The 14,461-nt window shown below is 31.1% G+C and overlaps 1 protein-coding gene and 1 non-coding gene across 2 annotated transcripts in view; one reads left to right on the forward strand and one right to left on the reverse strand.

Moving 5' to 3' along the window:
• Positions 1 to 3,406: 3,406 nt before the first annotated feature.
• Trnav-aac lies at positions 3,407 to 3,479 on the reverse strand. The gene has a single exon. It is a non-coding gene; the product is annotated as a tRNA-Val (tRNA).
• A 4,590-nt stretch (positions 3,480 to 8,069) lies between these two features.
• Positions 8,070 to 14,461, forward strand: part of LOC123304558 (progestin and adipoQ receptor family member 3) — a 50,208-nt gene continuing 43,816 nt past the window's right edge. The window contains exons 1-2 of the mRNA XM_044886369.1: positions 8,070 to 8,100; positions 12,299 to 12,461. Of these exons, the coding sequence (XP_044742304.1) occupies positions 12,318 to 12,461 (144 nt within the window). The 5' untranslated portion in view covers positions 8,070 to 8,100; positions 12,299 to 12,317. The remainder of the gene's footprint in view (positions 8,101 to 12,298; positions 12,462 to 14,461) is intronic.

Below are 14,461 nucleotides of genomic sequence, written 5' to 3' on the forward strand. Positions count from 1 at the left end.
TGCTATAAGGTAATGTTTACACACCCTCCTCATTTCGTATTTAAATCATTAGAGATCAGGTTAGTATTTTGGAGTCACGAAAAAGAATTATAATTTCAGGTTGCTATTCGCACGAGAAGTACTATGAAGACACTACGAAGACTTAAGGTAGTTCCTCCGCGACAGTCCAGTCAAAAAGTTTTGGACTAATACTATCATTCAGCGCATTAACTGTGCTATGACTATTATACATATACCATATATTATTTTCACAAGACTGTAGTTACTCACTATTATATCTCCTATACGTATACACACACACACTATGAAATATATCTCTACTATTTGTCTTTATATCCTCTCCACAAAAAATCATCGCTAAAACGAGTTATTTATTTAACTTTTTTATCGAAACTATATGGTAAATAATTTTTATTTTTTTTTTATATTTTCTAAATTAATCCTCTCGCCATTAATCCCCCAGGAGAGCTAAAAGTGTTCATAACATAATAACACAATTAAAGGTACGAGGGGAAATTTTCTCTGGATTGGATTTTAAAGTTTTTAAAAATCTCACATTTTAATATTTTGAAAAAAATTTTACATAAAAGTTTGTTATTATAAACATTCATACTTAATTTTTTTTAAGGTAGTACCAGCATGAAATCACTTTTCGACAGATTTGGCCGAATTTTTTTTCTCGGGTTTATAATAGCTTTATTTATGAATTCCTAAAATTTCATAATTTTTGACCGTTTAGATCGCGAGATATTTAAAGACAAAGTTCGCGATTTTGAGGTTCATGTCCCATTTAAAGCATGTAAAATGTCCGGTCTCTCCAACTATTTTTTATGATATTATTATATATTGAAGAAAAAGTAGAAAAAAATGTTTATACAATACAATTCTAAAAAAAAAATTTAGAAATTAATTTTCACTTTCGAGATATTAATTTTGACGTAAATTGACCGAAATTGGGACGTTGGCATAATTATTTCCCATTTTAAACGGTCAAAATTTCTGAAACTTTGGGAATTAATAGTAAGCATTATTAAATTCTTAAATTTAATTTTTCGTTAAATTCTGTCGAAAAAAAAATTGTACCATTGCTTTAACATAGAAACTGCAAATACCATGCTGGAACATCCTTAAAACAAGTGTTTTGTTTGTTTGTTTGTTTTTGTTTTTTTTTTGTTTTTTTTTGTTTTTTTTAATGCAAAATATTAGTATTTATATTAAAGCACTATAGAAGTTAAAATTATAAAAAACAAGTGAAAACAAACAATTGACTAAGTTAATTGTTGAAATACCATGTATAGACAGTGTTGATGACGCAATCGTTTATTTTTTGACGTCACGTTAATAAAAAAGATATCCACTTTTAAATAGCTACACACACACACTGATATTCCCATATTAATGCATACTATAAAATTTGCACCTAATAAGCGGCTCTTGTGGGTAAACAGTGATGTTTACAAAAAAATTTTTCAAATAAAAGTTGTTTATGTCTTTATAAAGAACATTTTTTACATTTAAACTTTTGCTCTATCTCTAACGGTTTACAAGATGGGTCCTACGGACCCAAGACCCAATTGACCCATATTGCTCATTTACGAACTTGACCTCAGTTTTTAGGTCCTGAGTACGCTATAAAAATTTCATCTTGATGTCTCTTTTCGTTTTTGAGTTATCGTGTCCACAGACGGACGGACGGACGGTCGGACAACCGGAAATGGACTAATTAGGTGATTCTATGAACACCTATACCAAAATTTTTTTCGTAGCATGAATATTTTTAGGCGTTACAAACTTTGGACTAAACTTAATATACTATGTATATTTCATATATACACTCACTGTCAGAAAAAGTGCCACAGTTAAAACATTCTAAGCGAACGCATCATATGTTATGTTATAATAGTAACACTTAGAATGTTTTAAAACGAGCATTTTTTGTGACATTGAGATACATGGTATAAAAACTTAATATACTATGTATATTTCATATATACATGGTATAAAAATATCTGGTTATTTAAAAATAAAGTTGACAGTCATAGTATTCTACTCCACATTTATTTTTTTTTCATCACTAGAATCTGCTGTATTCTTCCTGCTGGTGTCACAGTTTTTACGTAGCAAAGAAAATAATGTGCAGGTTACCACAATTTCCTGATATATCGTGGCTGTCGTTGTTGTGTTGTGCAAATTTTCTTTCACCATTTTTTGGTAGCGTATAAGCTAACCACCATTGTTTACCATATACGGCAGTATAACGTACGACTTCAGTTTTGCACTAATGTCGCAAATCATTACATTCCAAAATGGCAGGAAATATCTTGGGTTGATTTGTTGTGAAAACAATCTTAAGAAAATTTAGTCACAATAACCAAGGTGTTTTTTTTTTACTGCACTGCGTTGTTTTACGGTAAGTGCAAAATTTAAATAATTTTTATTACAAGAGTTTTACACAATGTGTAAAATAAATAATTCTGAATTCGAATTAATATATTAATTTTTTTCGACTGGCTTAAAAAACGTCAATATTAAGCTTATGTAATTAATGAATGGCCCCTTATTTAACCACTTTATATTCAAATAGTAAGTCATTTTCGTCATTTTTTAACGGATTCAAAAAAAAGAAGCATTTTAAAGGGGAGGGTTTAAAATTATGAGGAGATTTATAAAATACTGAAAAAATTAATTTAAACAAATGAAAACACACAATTGACTAAGTAAATTGTTGAAATATCATGTATAGACAGTGTTGATTACTCTGTCACATTACACACACATACCTGTTCACACATATATAACTGATAATCCCATACAATACATACAATACAATTTGCGCATATTTGCGCTCTCACAGGTAAACAATAATGTTTACGAAAAAATGTTTCAAACAAAAGTTGTTAATTTTTTTATAAGGAACATTTTTTACATTTAAACTTTTATTCTATCTCTAACTGTTTACAAGATGGATCCTACGGACCCAAGACCCAATTGGCCCATGTTGCTCATTTACGAACTTGACTTCACTTTTTACGTCCTAAACACGCTATAAAAGATTTCAGCTTGATATCTCTTTTCGTTTTTGAGTAATCGTGATGACAGGCGGACAGACGACAGACAGACAGACAACCGGAAATGGACTAATTAGATGATTTTATGAACACCTATACCAAAATTTTGTTCATAGTAACAATATTTTTAAGCGTTACAAACTTGGGACTAAACTTATTATACTTATATTCTATTTGACAACTTTTTTTATAATTTTACATATCCATAAAACGTAATAAGTTGTAGTTGTAAGGAAGAAAGATGGATATATTTTCGATGGGTCTAATCAAATAGGGGAGAGGAAGCTTATTACTTTATTAATTTTATTACTGATTTTAATAAAAGGAATAAAAAATTATGTTTCCGCCCGGGATCGAACCGGGGACCTTCCGCGTGTTAGGCGGATGTGATAACCACTACACCACGGAAACTATATAGGCAGTGTTAATATTGACTCATTTTGAAATAACGTTCCTTTAAAAATAAAGTTCAATAACTTCTGGTAATTAACGGATTTCATGCAATTTGTATTTATTTATAAATTTTATAATTGCATTATTTTAGGATTCCTGAACGAAAATAGTTTTGAGATTATTCACCTTTATAATCACAACATGCTTAGTTTATCAATAAGATGTCCTCAACAAATTTGATGCTCGGAAACAAAAGACCCGCAAAAAATAAACCGAAAAATTTTAAAGACCCGAATTATTGTTTTAATTGAGTTTTTTGGGTTGAGTTTGTCGACTGGAGTGGAGTTGGTTATTTTCTGAAGTTTTTAGCCCTTGCGTTCAAAAATGGGACACTATTACATAAATTTTTTTTGGTTTATTTTTTCCGGGTCTATTTTTTCCTAAATCCAAACAAAACAATTTATGCTTCGTTATGAAGTCATTATATCCGTTGACGCTAACAGACAATCTGAATCTCTTGTATCTTCTTTCAGAAACAAACCATTCACCATATCTTCATGCGCGTATTACGTTCTGAAAAACAGTGTTACTAAATCGATTTAATGACGTCATTGGGGTTTGAATGTACATTTAAAAAAACAAATTTTTAATTGTAAAACTTGATTTTTATATTATTTTTTCTTTAATCTTTCTTAAAAACAAATTACGAAAAAAAAAACATAAAATTATAACTATCAACGATAAATGTAAAGTTGAATTTGGTCTGCGAAACGTGCGAGGTACGGCTGGTATTTAATATTAGTGTACTTAATTTTTATGAGAAATCTTAAATAAATACGATTTATGAATATTTATGTATATTTTTAATAAATATTACATAAGTAAACTTACAGTACAAATATGAATTTAGATATTAAATTTTGAGGAAATAAAAACATGAACATGACAAAATGAAACATTTTTGTGATCAAGAACAGTATCAAAATAATAAAATCAAATAAAATTTAATTTATAAACTAATTCACAAAAATTTATCATACCGCTTGGAGAAATGTTTCTGTTATAGGCAGAAAGCTTCTCGAAGGTGTTACATTAAATAATTATTACCTACCTACTAAATTTTTATTACTATACTGCAGGAGTAAGCTAGGTATAAGAAAACGGATAATAATATTCTCATTTTTAATATATATAATTTTTATATTTTTATCTATATATATAAAACAAAGCCGTGTTAGTTACACTACTTATAACTAAAGAACGGCTGAACCGATTTAGCTGAAAATTGGCAGGGAGGTAGTTTAGAGCCAGGAGAAGGACATAAGATTTTTATCCCGTTCGACAGCATTCCCGTGGGACTTGATAACTGGGTTGGGTTTCGGTGGTGGTGCTATCTATAGTAAACCTATTGAACTAACATTTATTTCGATGGTGGCGCCATCTATGGTAAACTTATTGAACTAACATTAATTTCGATGGTGGTCCCATCTATGATGAACTTATTGGCCAATCCTTATCCTGAAACAATGGCCAATCCTTAAAAGTTTGTGGTTTAAATCTAGAACATTCATGTTTTTCCCATGGTCAATTATACGTGGCATGTTCACGGGTCGGAAGACCATCTGCGTTGTTTGCTTTTGCGCCTGATAATAAAACAAAAAATGTCGTGTACTTAAATGAAGAGCAACCTATGTACTAAAATACAGAAATAATTATGAATGATTAATGTATTTTTTTATTTTTTTTTTGTATTTTTTCCAATTAAAAAAAACAAAAAACTGCTTATTTATTGCCATTAAGGCGGAACAAAGTTCGCCGGGTCAGCTAGTATATATATATATTTTTATATATATAATTTTAATATATATTTCCTCGAGGTTTAAGAGAAAATTTCTTGCCCAAAAAATTATAACTGAACCTAGCGATATTTTAAAGTACTTTATATTATAAGCTACTACTACGAAAAAATATAGCTGAATGTTGTTTCTTGAAAATATTCTCAGCTACAAGTCATTACCCTGTAGGTATATTTGAAATATATATCAAGGTAAACAAATTTTAGCCCCAAGTTTGTAACGCTTAGGTGTTCATATAATCACCTAATTAGTTCATTTCCGTTTGTCTGTCCGTCCGTGATCATGATAATTCAAAAACAAAAAGGGATATCAAGCTGAAATTTTAACAGCGTACTCGTAAAAAGTGAGAACGTCAATGAGCATTATAGGACAATTGAATCTTCTTCTAAACCGTTAGAGATAGAACAAAATTTTAAATGTAAAAAATGTTCCTTTAAAAAAAATATACAACTTTTGTTTGAAACATTTTTTCATAAACATCTCTATTATTATTTTAGAATGTACCGTTTTTGAGTTTTTATGAACAAATCTTATTCCACGACATTAGACCTCACAATTAATGGGTAACTTTCACGCAATAATTCAACATCATATCACTAGCACTGTAATAATATAATTTTTTTCGAAGAAGCAATTTGTCGGCCATTGTATGACATACTAACATAGTTAATCAAATCTTTTCGGATCCCGTGGTCTCGCTCAAAAAGGCTGGTATGATAACGCAGACAAGCTTTTTTGTACTCGTTTGTGAATTTTTAAAAAGTTGAAAGTGCATACTATCGATTGAGCTGTATATGATCAAGATTGAACCATGAGAAAACCCTATTTTGAGGAAATTCTGTACCAGTGAATGTATTTAAAATATTTCTGGATGTCATTTTTGAGAAATTTTGCAAATCTGAATTTGTCGGGTAAGCTCCATTTACGATAGGATCTAGAAGGTTATATGCTACCTTTCCCTTAAATCTGCACTATGCATTACTCATTTGTAACATTTGAAACTAGGTTCTAGGTCATTTCCTTTGGAAGTAATATAAACATAAACAGGCAACAGATAGCCGTAGTTTTTGAAACAGCGTATACTAATCCAATCTTAATGAAATTTTGCACACTGTGCGTAATTTGGTCTAACATGGTTTACAGGGTAGTTTTTATCTCGATGAATGACCTCAAGAATGGCGATGTACGTTAGCTTATGGACATTACATGTTTTGTTATATAGGCTGGGTAGGCATCCAATAGATGATTTATAAATGAAGTTCCACAGATGGCGAGGGAAGGTTCCATAAGCTTCAAACAAATAACACTGTGTTTCGATTTCAAACGTTTATTTTTTATAATTTATAATTTACTACATTTCACATCACACATGCTTTTTCAATAGTTTCATTTTTGTTTGTTATACCATGTATATATGAAATATACATAGTATATTAAGTTTAGTCCCAAGTTTGTAACGCTTAAAAATATTGATGCCAGGAAAAAAATTTTGTCATAGGTGTTCATAAAATCACCTAATTAGTCCATTGCCGGTTGTCCGTCCGTCTGTGGACACGATAACTCAAAACCGAAAAAAAATATCGAGCTGAAATTTTTACAGCGTACTCAGGACGTAAAAAGTGAGATCAAGTTCGTAAATGAGCATCATAGGTCAATTGGGTCCGCAGGACCCATCTTGTAAACCGTTAGAGATAGAACAAAAGTTTAAAAAAGTGTAAAAAATGTTCCTTATCAAAAATGAAACAACTTTTGTTTGAAACATTTTTTCGTAAACATCACTGTTTACCCGTGAGGGCGCCAATTAGGTGGAAATTTTATAATATGTACTATACTTGATTATCAGTTATGTATGTGTCACATGTATGTATGTGTTATCTGATAAAGAAATCAACACTGACTATGCATGGTATTTCAACAATTAACTCAGTCAATTGTTTGTTTTTACTTGTTTTTCAGTTAATGTCCACACTAAGCTTGAGCACAGCAAGCTCCGACCAAGAGATGGAAGTACAGTTGGAGGTTAGGGTGCGAACTAAGCAGGGGCAAGTTGGTTGAATGATAGGGTGTGGCAACTATAAAACTCGAAACTTGGTAACTCGACCCAGAACAACTAAACATAACGCAATCAGTTGATTTTCGTTAATAGGTGTTGAGTTAGCTGGTTTTTGGTAAACCTTTTACAATCTGACGAGAATTACAATGAATTTATGAAACTTTCTAAAATAGGGACTGCCAGTGCCATCGTAATAATAGAGAAATGTTTTATCCTCAATAATTTGTTTATTTTGCTCATACAATTATTAAGTTTTAAATTTTAAAGTTGCCTGCTGATTATTTTAAAATTCGAAATCCATAAAATTGTCTATTGATACAAAATTCTGTAAAGGTTCTTTTGTTTGGATATTCAATCAAATATATAAAATGCACTTAACTTTCTTCATAACAATAATAATAATTTTAAAATTTATTCATTATTATTGATTGTCAAAATACAATGTTGCTTAACTTAAGACGACGGACGTGTAACTTGGTTTTGATAGTGGTGGAATATTGTTGAAAACCTTCTGCTTTATTAGTACATAATTACAATTGTAGTAACATATTATAATTTTTTATGTCCGATCAGTGATTTGATAGTTGTTCATCGACTTCCACCAGGTGATGTGGTGTTTACCTATACTAAAAGTGAATTGACTTAAGTTAGTTACTTATGTATTAAAATTTTTTAAAAGTGATAGTGAAATTTTTATAGGTTTTAATACATTTTTTTAAAATAAATTTTGGTATGATATAATTATATTAATATCTATATATTGTTAATTTAAAAAAATCTTTTGGTTTATTTGGTAACAACAAAAGCGCCCTTAATTAGAAATAATGAAATGGGAAAATCACTAAAAACTTTGTATATAAACTTGTTTCGGGTAATCGAAGAGCGGTCAAGTGATTATCTTACGTTTACTGAAAAGTTTTTTGAACATTATCATAACATCTATCAGACTGAACTGAAAATCAATTACTAAACGGCATTTTTGTAAACTTTTGGAACGATTAATGCCTATTAATTTTCCCCGAAATTGTAAACTGTATCGAAGGTAAACGAGGAAAAGAGATAGTGTGTTAGAAATCTGTTCTATGTTGGATATTCCCAACAGCCTTTTTTAATTGAAATTCCGTACGTAGGATTTATACTAAGAAGATCGATACTATAAAATCGAGAATTCTTTTCAGAAATTTGTAGGTGATTCTGCGGGTAAAACCGCTTTTTTACGTTTTAAGGCTTTGAACATCTGTACAGGCTTTTCAAATTGAGTTAGAGCGTTGAAAATTGGTGGGTAGCTTGGGTTAGTGTTAAGCATGTGCATTTTCTAGATGTCGATTTCTCAGCCGTTCCCCTTTTCTATGTTAAAAAGAAGATCAATACTATAAAATCGGGAATTCTTTTCAGAAATTTGTAGGTATGCGCCAACCAGGTCATATTTGCTTATCACCGAACGCCTGTGTTTTCTATGCAAATGAAATGAAAAACTAATTTAAAATAATTAGAGGTAATTTATAAATTTTAATCAAGAAGAATAAGAAGTCATGCTATTGGGCATCTATGATATTAAGGTAAATAAAAATTAGCTTCTGTTTGATTTTCGTTTGCTGTCATCTAGCGTTGGCTGTCACTTCACGCGTTACTGGTGTTGATCCCTTAGACTTAACTGTAGGTATAGTAATGAATAAGTAACGAACAACTTCAAGATAAAAGGTAAAAACACCCAAAAGCAATATGTTATAGTATGGAAGGTTAAGACTTTGGTATATACTCAAGTAATAACACAGAGGCAGAGACTTCGGGCCGTTTTTAACTTGACAATTCTGTATATTTTTAGAGAAGATAGGTCTCTTTCAAGTGGGGCTTAAGTTAAAGCCACAGATGTGACGCAGAAACGCAATATTTTAATCAATTTGTACAGGAAAGTTAAGTTGGATGCGTGCCTGTGCTATAGTGTTGACAATATATGTATATTTCTTAGTGGCGGATTTGGGCACCCAAAATAGTGCACCATTAGGAAGGCCCAAGTGGATTTACGAAGACTAAAAATAAAAAAGCGGAAAAAGACGAATTTGTATTAAAGGACCCGACAAAAGGGCACCTTGTGCACTAACGAAGGTTCAAAAGAAGGAAAAAAGGAAAATTTTTTGAAAGGGCATCACAAGGGGCCACCAAGTGCATTAACGAAAACTAAAAAAGTGGGGAAACAAAATTTTTATGAACGGACATCACAAGGGGGACAGCAAGTATAAATTTTGCCAATGGACCTTTTTCCTTAAATCCGCCACTGATAAACAAGGAAATTTTATTTGGTTTTATTATAGACCGGATCTAATATGTTATGCAACAATTCACTCTCTAAATATTCGTTTAGTTTCTTCTCTCCTGTCTCAAAAATTTGGTAACGTTTAAATTGAAATATCTCAATTCAGCATTATACGTTTTAATCTTCATACCACTATATTTGTATGATATAAATTCGCTTATTAAGTAGGTATTTTATTTTGACCCTCATGGATGTTGATCAACTTGTATTATTTATATAAATATGTAGTTCTTATTAAAGGTCATTATGTCTTTGACCTGATACTTTGACATTGTTTTTATTTATTTCTCGATGTATTTTTTACCTGTATATAGATAGAAATATTAGACCGTGATTTAGTGACAAATTTGGATGCTACATTTTCTCGTTTCTCTCTCGAAGAAGGCTGAAAAATATTTCGGGGTTGACTAGAGTGAGGAAATAAATATTTCCGAGGTTATTTAATGAATAATATATCAAATAATTTGTTTTTCATATTTTAAGTCCTTAATTACTTTATTATTCGCACCCTTTGTCCACTTTCATATTTTTTATTTCAATCCGGTTACCACTTGAAACACAATTAGACCTATCGTTTAACGTTTTTCAGAGCCAAAAAACTCGATTGCGTTAAATATAAAAAACAAAAAGAAAAAAAAGTCCAGCAGTTTACATATAGCGACTTAAACAGTCGGAATCCATTAAAATCTACACTGGCTCAAATCTTTCCAATAATGAGAGACCACTGTTAAAGTCGCTATGTAAACTGCTGGACTGAATTTTTGATTTTCAGTTTATAGTCAAATCTGAAAACTATATCATATATATGATATAGTTATACTACTATAACTTTGACTAGAATAAAGCAAACCCCTAAGAGACAGATGCGAGAAAATGGGTAGAAAATATTTTTATTTTTAGTTTTTCTGATGGTTCCAAAAATATGATTTTTATTACCGCAGTGCAGTAGGTACCCGTGGCTAAAGATAGACTAGAGAAATAATATATAAGTGATGCCTAATTTACTTTTTTTTTTATTTATAGGCAATTTTATTACAGATATGATATACAAATTAAATAATGAACAAAATTAAATCTTAATATTTTTTCTCTAGCCTCATTTTAGACCGTGGTACATTTTTAGGCCGCAAGTCTATTTTCGTCATTAGCCAACACGATAAGAGGGGTAATTAAAATGAGGGGTAATCCATGATAAAGGAAAAAGAAAGATATCACGTTGACAGGAAAAAGCAAGCTAGAGAAATAATGCATAAGATTGTTTGTAAGATAAAATGCATCATGCAAATGCAACATCTAGGATGCATAATAAAAAAATTAACTTTTAACTATTGGTAACTCAAGTATACATTTCCGTTAGTTTTAGCGGAGAACAGCTAAATAGCCTTATTGGGGATCTGTAAAACTTAGCCTTTCAAGCAAGTACTTCCTAAACACATGTTTTTTTGACAGTTAAAGATCAACATTCAGCTGTCGAAGCTGTCCTTATGAGACATCATTACTCTAATCAGATTGATTGTTATTTCCTGCCTATTGGCTCAGTCGAGACTCAGCATCATTTCTTAGCACATAAAAAATTTTCGCTTATTAAATCGTAGACAACCTTTTAATTCAAATTTCTCTTCTTCGAAACACAAAGTGTACCTAAGCAAGAATAAAAAGAATCTGAGTAGCGTCCATAATATAGGTTACGAACTTATTGAGAGGGATTAATTGAATAAGAGTGTTTTGATATCGAAAAAGTTCAGTAGGCGAAAAGAACTACTGAACAATTAGACGAGGCGTTCTTGACTGCTTTGGGCGTCAAGAAAGTGAGGGCGGCAAATGTTAACGATAGTAATTTTTATTGTTTGTGTTGATGTAAGTTATGTGACCAACTTTTTGTAAACGCTGTTCACTAGTGTACTAGAAAGGAGGAGGGGGGGGGGTCGGCACCTTCACAAATGCATTACGGACAAGGGTTTCCATTTCACAAGATTCTTGTAAATTTTTGACCATGTTCCGTCTTGAGAATTTTATTCCCCTGTACGAAATACCGAATCCGCGCCAAGTCAGCGGAGTCCAAGGTTTTTACACCTCAATTCGACGAAACTACCGTTCGTTATCTGCAATTAGATTAACAATTAATCATAGGGTTAGGAATAATGGTTAAATTCGTTATAGGATGGGTGCAATAAGGGTTTGATCATTGTAAAAGAAGAAACGTTCTAAATAAATTATAATTACAGTAGAGTCTCAGTAATACAAACACTCGATAATACGAACTGTACAGTAATCCGAAACTCCTTTACGCTAATGAAGAATTATATTTATTAAGTTAATTGTAAGTTAACATTCGTATTCGCATTTGCGAATGTACAAAATACAACATTCGTCCTATTCCTAATGTATACATATCTCTGTGTCACAAAAAACGCATGGATTTACATATAAACTTTATGTTAATCCATGCGTTTTTTGTGACCAGGAGTGTACATACGAATATATTATACATGCATTACCAATTGAGTCCGGATTATCGAGACTCTATTGCATATATGTACTTGCTAATATTATCCAGTAAATTTACAAAATATGAATTATTTTTTTTAGAATGATTTTTCATTGTTTTTCACAGGAATACCCTGGTGGTCGCAATGATGAACATAGCAACAATAACGACGCAAGCACTTCCTGAACAAAGTTGTATATCAATGAAGGTTGACGACAGAAATTTAAATATTTCTACAGAAATAAAAACAACAAATGGTGACCTCTGCAATAATAATTCTACAATCAAGGTAACATAAATATTTTGTTTACATATGTATAATATAATACGCAAAATTCATTTAAGTTTTTTGTGTAAAATGTGATCTATTATAGTTGACATCCGCTAAAATGTATTAAAAAATTTATAATTATCGAATGCACATTTTGATCGAATTGCATATAATACTTGGTGTAGGTCACCGATTTACTTGTATGGCACGTAATTTTTTTCTTTTGTCCATCAAAAAATTTTGCTGATTATATGATTCATACTAGGGTTTTCGCCTCTGGTACCCGGTGTCAAGAATATCCGAGAATACAAGCATTTTCGTACACGGTGACACGGGAACCATTTAAAATTTATATTATTATACGAAATATTGGTTTTGGTATATTATTATAAAAACCTCGTTATAATTTAAATTTTTTTATCTATTGTCACGTGATGGAAAACGGTTTGGATTGCATATTTGTTTTATGACATCACACAAAAGTAGAACATATTTCATATTCCGGTATTTGTTCTGATGACTTATTTAAAACGAGTTTTGTTATTTTTATTTTTGAAAAAATATGTTAACATTTGTAATCTGAGATGGTTTACAGAAACTTGTCAAATTGACTATCATCTGAACGGCAGACGATCAGATCAGTAAAAACGAAAATGCGATATTTGACTTAACTCGAGCGCGTCAGATTAAAATATGGTGGATTAATTACATACTAAAAAATGTACATTCCAAAAAATCTGACGATTTAAGCGAAACATAAAGAAATGGGAGGCTTGCAAAGTTTGTTACCCGTAGTAACTCGAGCGTGATCAAAATTTTTGCATATTATTTAGGGCTTAAGGAAGATCCAAGGAACCCTCCATATCTTAATCTGAAAGTTGAATTATATAACAAAAGGTTAAACGTATCAATTTTAAATTGAAATGTATTATCAAAACATACAGGCCACACGTGCTTTATAAAATTGTTGATTAACATAATTACATAAACACGAGGTACGTGAAACCGCACATGTCAGTAATTCACCTCTGCATTGATTGTGAACCTTGAATTTTTTATGCAATCACTGATTTGATGGAAATTAAGCTTAAAACCATTTTATTTCGTTGTATGTGAATAAAGGATTAAAATTATTGTTTACTTTACTTTTTTAATAGTGAAATCCCTGATAAAATCGTCAGAATTGACGATTGATTCTACTTTGATGCACTAGGCAAGTGCCGAATGTGCCTTGTTATAAATCCATCATGGTTGATATGGCATTTCTAAAAGTAGTTTGTCCTATAATTCAAATAATACATAACAATTTCGAAAAAATTGTTTTAGGTTTCAAAAGTCATGAATTGCAATAAGAGGGATGAAATTCTAATGCACCCTTAACGTGAAAGCACTGTGTCAATCGTCGCATTTAATTTTGAAAATTTCGTTATTAATATTCATAAAATTTACTATAATTTATGTTATCGAGCCAATTGTTAGTTCAGTTGAATATTTACAAACATATTTACGTTTCAAACATTTCACAGCACCAAGGGCGTCGCATGGCAAAGAGGGGGACAAGTGGCTTAATGGAGAATGGGAAAAGTATGAATTGAAGCTATATTCCAGTAAAAACATAGGAGATAAAATGCGAAAATTTATTTATATTTCAAAATTAGACCTATTTTTACATTTATTTACCTGAAAACCGGTATGGATCTAGAGTTAAATTTCAGGACACTGGAGCCGGATTTATAGTGGTGAGAACCGCGGAATTTTTTGTGTTTTCGTGTGGGGGCCCAAGTTTGTAACGCTTAGAAATATTGATGCTACAAACAAAATTTTGGTACAGGTGTTCATAAAATTAACCGAATTAATCCATTTTCGTTTGTCTGACCGTTAACACGATAACTGAAAAACGAAAAGAGTTGTCGATCTGCAATTTCTTTATATATCGTGCTCCGGACCCAAAATATGAGTTTGAGTTCGTAAATGGGCAACATTGGATCTTGTTAATGGCAAGTTCATTGGATCATGTT

This window comes from Chrysoperla carnea, chromosome 1 (genome assembly GCF_905475395.1).
Source record: "Chrysoperla carnea chromosome 1, inChrCarn1.1, whole genome shotgun sequence".
NCBI classification, from domain to species: domain Eukaryota; kingdom Metazoa; phylum Arthropoda; class Insecta; order Neuroptera; family Chrysopidae; genus Chrysoperla; species Chrysoperla carnea.